The sequence below is a fragment of the Parasteatoda tepidariorum genome, chromosome 3 (genome assembly GCF_043381705.1).
Source record: "Parasteatoda tepidariorum isolate YZ-2023 chromosome 3, CAS_Ptep_4.0, whole genome shotgun sequence".
In the NCBI taxonomy this organism is placed as follows: Eukaryota; Metazoa; Arthropoda; class Arachnida; order Araneae; family Theridiidae; genus Parasteatoda; species Parasteatoda tepidariorum.
In genome coordinates this window covers 64,874,934-64,883,069 of record NC_092206.1, presented here as the reverse complement: position 1 = coordinate 64,883,069, position 8,136 = coordinate 64,874,934, and the positions used below count along the sequence as shown (strand labels likewise).

The window sequence follows — 8,136 nt, the reverse complement described above, 5'->3', positions numbered from 1 at the left end:
TAATTATAAATTAATTATTTAAAAAATTAATTAATTTAAATATTAAGTATAATTTATAGGATATATACTTTCTTTATAATGCCATTACATATTTCTATTAATATAGAAAGTTTTAGAGCTTTTTATTCACTTTACTGTTTTGGGATTTTATGAACTGAAAAATGACAGTTTTCGTGAGAATGACCCATATATATATATATTTAAAAGCCGGAAAAAAATTAGGAAAAGATATAATCTCTTCATCCACTTACACAATTATATCAGCGAAAACAAATGCTTTCTAATATTGTATCAATATAGCCAAAACAAAATATATCAATACAAGTGTGATACAATAATGTGAAAAGCACTAAAAAAAAGAAAAAAAATTGAAACGAAAATAGAATACATTCAGTAACAAATATATCAAGCAAAGAACAGAAAATAAATGTAAAGAAAATACAGAACAAAACACAAAATACGTAATCTCTGAAGCGAAATCTATAAAACTTTTAACTATAAAACTTTTTGTCATTATTGTGCACATAATGTAATAAAAATATGTATGCATTTAAAAATACACAGAAAAAATGGATGCTAAACCATTTAAAAAGAATTCTAACAGCGTGTTTTACTATTCTAAGCATAACATATGTTAGTAATCCTGTTTCGCATAACGATGGTAGTTGTGTTTAACTTTCAACTACTCGAAGGAAAAAAACGTAAAACGTAGTTTTTAAAATTTCAGATTATGGTGACCGAAGGTGATGGGTCCAATTTCTTCGCCCGTATATTATGTTTGTCTCAGGAGATGTTTGTACACAATAATTCTAAATTTGGCGCTAATCGTATTGAAATTAGCAATACAAAAAGGACCCGTAAAAGTAAGATTTGTATCTTTTAAAACACCTTATTAAATTTTTTAAAATTTTATTTTTGTTTTATTTATTTATTTTTTAAATTTTTTTCCTTTATATGATATTACCAGTAAATAAATCAGTAATGAATCATTAATGGTATTTAATGATTATCAGCAATTTAATAAATTAAGCAAAATGTTTATTTGTATATTCCTCATACAAACTTGAAAAATTTCAATCGATTTACATCGTACATATGTTCGGAAACATGGCTTTAGTCACCATCATCATCACTTAAACATGGCCAAGCACCTAACCCCATTTTCAGCTCTCTTTCCTTAAACGGCCATGGCAGGAATGCCACGTAGTTTCGACTCTAGGCAGACTACGGGACAACGCCTGAGCTGGTACCACAACCGACGAGACGACTTTCAGCCACCAAAGGTTTAATGTGCACTTTGCAGCGTATACAGAGAAGGTTGTTTTGTCTGCCATCAGGCTTGAACTCTCTACTTCCAGCTCTCCAACCAGCAGTGTGAGCTACGCCATAACAAACCAGAGTGCTCGTGGTAACCAGGCAACAACAAAACAAACCTCAAACTAGAGCGCTCGTCATAAATTTCTCTCCGACTACCGCTTTCCGCCTAACAATTTAAGGAGTTTCAATCGAAATAATTAAACATTTTACAACATCTTACAGCTCTACTTAGTGAAGAATGAGTTTCATTGGGATCTTACAGCACATTTTGTTGGATTATTTATCTTTGGTTTTCCCATGTTAGGTTTTCCCTAGTAAAAACAACACAGATAATTTCGCGATATATAGAAGGTGACGTCTCCAAATATTTAACAATGCATAAAAATAATTTTTTTCCAATTTTTTTTCTTTAAATTTTTAATTTTTAAATACAGGCTTTTATAACATGTTTCTATGAACCTAAATGAGGCAAATTCAACAGGAATCGATGAAACAAAAATGAAGTTAGTTACTAAGAACCAATTCATCGAGAAAATTATAATTGTGGTAAATTTTTCAAATTGCAGTATGAACAATGCGCATTGTTAATCTTTCTTTGGATGTTTAAAGATAATAAATTGTTTTTAGATAAATCTAATAATGTAAAGCCACTGAGAAATGCCACAAATAATTAAAAATTCTTTTCTTAGTGTCAATTTAACAAGACAGTTTTTAGTATCAAGGTTAAAATAAAAAAGAATTTGTAATATTACTTTAAAAATATTTGTGCTTCAAGGGGGGTTATTATTTTTGTGAAGTACAATTTATGACAAATATTGACTCTCACGAATTAGTATCGTGAAAGAAAAAATCCGAACTGAGTGCCAATTTAATGGGAAAATTTACTCTTACTGTGAAAATAAGAGGAAAAAAATTAAATTCCATAAAAAGTTTCCATGAAATTTAAAAAAAAAAGAAAAAAGGTATGTAATAAAAATGTAATATCAATGGAGTATATGCATCTGAAATATGAATCATCAGTTGTATATATACAAATTATGGTTTTAATATTTCTGTATAGTAATGCACAATGCAGTCAATAAGAAATTTGAATACACGCCACAACAGTTTTCACTGGCAGAACTGAGAGGTTTAGAATTAAAATGGCGGATCCCATGATATTCAATGATGAGATAAATTTATCCAAGTATACTTCTGCCAACTAGACTGTACTGCCATCGATATTTCATGCGCTGAAGTATCGATTTGGGAAATGCCGAAAATCCCATTGAAATAAACGTGCATACATCTAAAATATGTATCTGACTTTGATTAGATATGTTTATTTGCATGATTTATTAATCAAGTTTTTTTTCTCTAATTTTCTGTATTTTACTTTGATCTGAAGGTGATGATCCTGTCAAAATTTGTATGCTATTTAACTATTTTAATATTTTTTTCATATTGATTATATCTTTAATTTATTATCATTGCAGGGACTTTATCTCTCTTAATTTTGGTAATATAATAATAATAATAGTCAAGGGGTATTTTCTTTTATTGACACATCACAGTTATAATATGTATTATATTAAACCTTGTATCAGAAAATTTAATTATTTGAAAGTAGAAATAAAGAAAGAAACATGTTACATTTCCTAAGTATTAAATGTCAATATAAAGACTGAGCTCAACATTTCAGATTTTCCACAAAAATAAGATTTTTTTTATTTTCGTAGTTAAACATGACACTGATCCTAAGATTCGAGCACTCATTCCTTCAGGAGGTTCTTACAATCAACTTGTTGTTATCAATGGAGTTAACTTTGTCGAAGGATTGCAAGTTTTCTTCGGAAAAACTCCCGCAGAAACTAGAGTAAATATAGCATTATATAGATATTTATGCTTGTTGTATACCTCAAAATGAATATAGACTTGAAATTTTTTGACCAGTTAAAATAAAAAGGTAAAGAAAGAGTTGACCGATATTTATATTAATTTATCAATTATGTTGATAGCTTTTTTAACCAAACTATGTGGGGACATTGCATAAGCATTTTTTGCAATTTAAGAGAACTAATATTTAATAATTATCTTTTATCAAGATTTATGTGAACACGTACTTTTCCTTGTTAGTTGTATTGCTAATGTAATTAATGTTAATTAATTATCCTAACTGAAAAACTTCGAGGAATAATATGTTTAAAATCATTAAAAAGAACTGGAATTTTTATTTTTAAGCTTGTGTCATTTTAATTCATGCCGACAAATTATGCAAATAGGTTTATAACGGTGAAAGATCAATTGTAAATATCCATGTGTATAATACATGGATTCTAAAGCTTCTTTTTTTTTCTTCCTTTTTTTTTTAAATAATTTTTAAATGTTCTTAAAAAATGTGACTTTATTATTTATACTTGGTGTTGTAAGCATTTTTTTATAAGATCTGCTTGCGTTATTTAAATTCAGTGTAGCATGCTTTAAAATGTTTATATATTTTATTTTATAAACGGTGAACAGCCGGCTCAATTTAGAATTACCGATGATCAAAGTTCAATCCCATAGTCTTGTATTTTTAAACCTAACGCTGAAGAAAAGGGAATTCCTGGATCAAGCATTATGACAAACTAACCACGGAGGAGGACTTTTTGATGGAACTAATTCGCCTTTGCGCTACATAGAGAGGAAAACTACGAAACCACGGTTAGCCAGATTTCAAGGGGATTCAAACCCATGTAACCACTGAGGATATTTCTACATCAGCACTGCGATCGGTGCTAGCAGGAAGCAAAATTCGTATTAACCAGCCACCACTGGGATTCGAACTTGGATCACCTCATTGGGTGGCAAATGCTTTATCCCCTGAATCCCAGTTGAGTGACTAGTTTACAATTACTTCCTTCGTTTTACTTTAAATAACATTATTTATGGCAGAAGCAGGTATTTTAATTAATCGACTGTTATATTCATCTGAAAACTTGATTGATTTTAAATTAATTTAAATATTTCAATATTTTTTTTCAGTTTGATACTCACAACGCTAATTTCCAAAATATGTACATAGCATATATATTCATATACTTGTCTGTAAAAAAAAGGGCTTTAATGGTTTAATGAAATCTATATTTTTATTTTTGCAGATAATTACGGACACAGCAATATCCGCTATTATTCCTCAGCTTGGAGCGAGTGGATATTTCCGGATTTGCTTGAATGGAAATGGTAAATCTTGTGCCTTTGAAACGCCATTTCGTTACGGTAAGTTGAAAAAAAATTTTTTTCATGGCAAAAATTTGAAAAAATAAATCACTTAGTAATTAACCGCTTTGTTGAATTTCGTACGCAACAGAAAATAAAAATTCTACAGATAACAAAGCAATAAAAAAATAAGTCATAGTTTCAAATCATATACCGCAGAACGTTGATAATTCACGATGTATTTCGAGAAAAACGGATTGACAACTATTTTCTTTCCCTCACTAAACAGAATTTCAGAAAAATGAAATTCTCCTTATTTGTGCAATAGTACTCATAAATAAATAATAATTTATCAAAAATAAAAAAAAGAACTTACAAATATATAAAAATCTCAATTTAGAATTTTTTTGTGGCTTACATTGATTTTTTTTTGTTGACAGTATAGGAATGCCATATTTGTCCTACAACTGTGTTACCTTAGTAAGTTTTTCTCAATTTACTTCATAAATTGAGAATTTCAACATATAAAAATGTCATTTATCTCTGTTTATTTTTTTACATGTCGTACAAATAGTTAATTTGACAACTATTATTTTGTAATTCGCTATTTATTCCTTTCAGTAAGCTCATCAACCACTCCTTCTTACGAACCAATATCACCTAGTCTTCAGATTTCTCATCCGATGTCACCATATCGAAGTGTAAGTAATTGTATAAAGGGTGTTCCGTAATCAAAACTCTTAATGCATATTTTTGGAAATCTTTTCTAAAATGAAATTAAAACAAATTATCTACATTAACAGTCATAAATTTATAAAAAAATTTTCAGGCAGTATTAGCCTCTCACAAACCGTAGCACTAAACGATTTTGATCACAAAGTATTCTTGCGCATGTAAGAGAATAATGTTACTAAGCTACCATTTTTAGTTCACATGGTAAAAATTTTTCCTCAACATAGACATTATTGAAATTGTTGCTTAGTTCTTAGTATTAGCGTCTAGTTTTACACTCTTTCATTTTGCAACTTTTTTTAATTTATCTTTGATAAAAACTGAAAAAAAAAAAATACTGAAATAAGTTGATTGGGGCAGTTTATAATTGATGTCCATAAATGACGTCCATTTATTTCAATCTTTTTGAAAATCCACCTCCACTTTGTCACAAAGTGTCACACTTTACTATACTCTCGTTGCGTTATATTACAATACAACAACGTATTCAAGTAGTTTTGTAGCAAAAGACGTATTAATTTTCAAATCTAAATACCTAACAAATTTCTTAAGCAATGTGTTTTAATGTTATTTGCGAGCATAAAAATAATATGTATTCGATATGTATATTGATGAAAAATTTATAAAAACAAATAATAAAAAGAGATATATCTGTGATTTTAAATATTTTCATTGAGACCAAAATGCGTTAAGCCACTTATTGATCACACCTCTTGTCACAATTTAGCAAACCCCCTACCTCCCTTTCAAAAGTATTAGAATTTAATGACCTGGTAATGTATATTATCATACATGGAAAAAACTATCTGCCGAATTACGCCCGCTATTGACACAAATTCGGAAGTAAAAGTGGGTTATGCCTGTATGGAAAGAAGACTGAAATGGGGAGTGGAATGTTGAAAATGCAAACTAAAACTATTAAAAGATTTATTATTCATTATTATTTTTTATTTTTTAAGTTTAAATAGAAAAAAAGAATTTCATATTCGATATACTTTATCCACCTAATAAATTACTCGACTGATATGTCTTTTGTGCAGTTTCTATTGACAGTAGTATGACCATGTTTTCAGAAGTAAAAAAGAATAGAATTTTGATGATTTCAATTTTCTTTGATGAAACATCTAAAATAGAACAATAAATAGACCTAAATTTCCCGTTCAATGGTACAAATAAATTTACTGTCTACTATTTTTCATATTTTCCTACTATACTAATTTCTTTTCACTTGTGAAAATGGAATTTCGCATTCTGTATTCACTTCTTCAAATTACTTAACTCTTAAAAATTTGTACAGTTATCTATTTTTAATGACTAAGCAATTAGAAATTAATTTCAGAAATTAAAGAAAAAATATTTAATTCTTTGAAAAACAAGGTTTTATATTAGTTTTTTTTTAAGTAAAAAATGGTAAGTAGTTACTCGAAGACTTCTAGTGTGAATCTGCTTCTGCTTACTTGATTTATCAAAGTAGAAAATATTTTAATAAAAATATAAAACTCTCTTTTATGCAATAAGTTCTCAAATATTTTTGATTATTATTAAGTTAATTGATATTTATTAAGATTCAAATTAATATTGAGAATTAGAAGATGTTTCTAAAAGATTAATTTTCTTACTGTTTAGTGTTTAAGATATAGTGTTGCATTTTCCAAAGATATACATACGATGAAATAGAAGGGTACCTTGTTTTTCAAATCTTATTCCTAATGAGTATATTATATTTGATAACCGTTGAACAACCGATCCAATTCTAAGTTTACGACCATCAACTGTTCAGCTTCATAACACAGAAAGTTCTCCATTGGCCTGTAATTTCGAACCCAACCCAGATTACAAGGGAACTTCTTGATCAAGAATTGGGGCAAGCTAGCCTTCGTGGAAGATTTTTTTGATGAAGTTAACTCATATTTAAAGAGGAAAATCCCGAAAACCTCCCACGGTTAGCCTGGCGTTAACGGGATTCTAACTCATGGACTGTCTACTACTGAGGAAATTTTAAATCAAAATTGCGAGCCGGAGTAGAATTCGCATCAATCAGCCGCCATTGGGATTCGAACGTGTTAGACCCTGAACTACCGCGGCACTCTATAAAGTATAGTCGCGCATGAGCAAAACCTCGAATAGCGTTCTTATAATCATTTAGGGAAATGCAAAATTTCTCCCATATTTAAGAAAGTAGAGAAACAAAAATCGATTAGAAATTATTAAAAAGGAAAGCAAAACCAAAGCCTGTTTGATTGCGAGAGGAAAAAGTAAAGAGGTAAAAATTGGTTATTAGAAACACTTTCAATCAATAAAACTGATTTCATGTTTCTAACCCTGTTTTCATCAAAAGTGATTCAGCAAATTTAGCAAACGTTTTAGTTTTTTCCTCAGTGAAATATTAATTTGTTTACTCTTTTAACTATATTTGCTTAAATAGATACTAAAAAAATATAAATTAAGAATGGGTATATTATAAATATTTTAATAAGTTATAATATTTTGATGTGTTTGTCATTTTGACTCAATAAAAAAAAATTCGAAATTACTACTGCGTGTTGAGAAATTATGCACACAAGTTCAAAGCTAAATACTTTTACTGGTTAAAGAAGCAGAAGGAATACGGCAATCTTAATTTCGAAAAGATGTAATTTAAAATTTGCTGTGAAACTGATAAATTTAAACGATTATAAAATTGATTGTTGATGTAGTTAAATGTACTGGTAAGATAAAGAAATTTTGAAATAATCAACTTCAGTCAATAAATATTCAAACTTTGAATTACCCTCCTTCACGAATTAAAAAAAATCACTGTATTTGCAAATAAATAAAAATAAATAAATAAATAAATTAAAATAAACTTGCGGTTAAAAATTAATAAAAGCATAATATTATGTGAGAAGCTGAGATAGCCTTGTTGGCAGG

At 28.7% G+C, this 8,136-nt stretch overlaps 1 protein-coding gene across 3 annotated transcripts in view; it reads left to right on the top strand.

Moving 5' to 3' along the window:
• The window catches only part of LOC107445670 (transcription factor COE1), a 41,698-nt gene that overhangs the window by 29,978 nt on the left and 3,584 nt on the right, over nt 1-8,136 (top strand). For all 3 annotated transcript variants that reach the window (XM_043039386.2, XM_043039387.2, XM_016060120.3), the window contains exons 8-11: nt 728-863; nt 3,036-3,172; nt 4,437-4,554; nt 5,116-5,195. In XM_043039386.2, the coding sequence (XP_042895320.1) occupies nt 728-863; nt 3,036-3,172; nt 4,437-4,554; nt 5,116-5,195 (471 nt within the window). The remainder of the gene's footprint in view (nt 1-727; nt 864-3,035; nt 3,173-4,436; nt 4,555-5,115; nt 5,196-8,136) is intronic.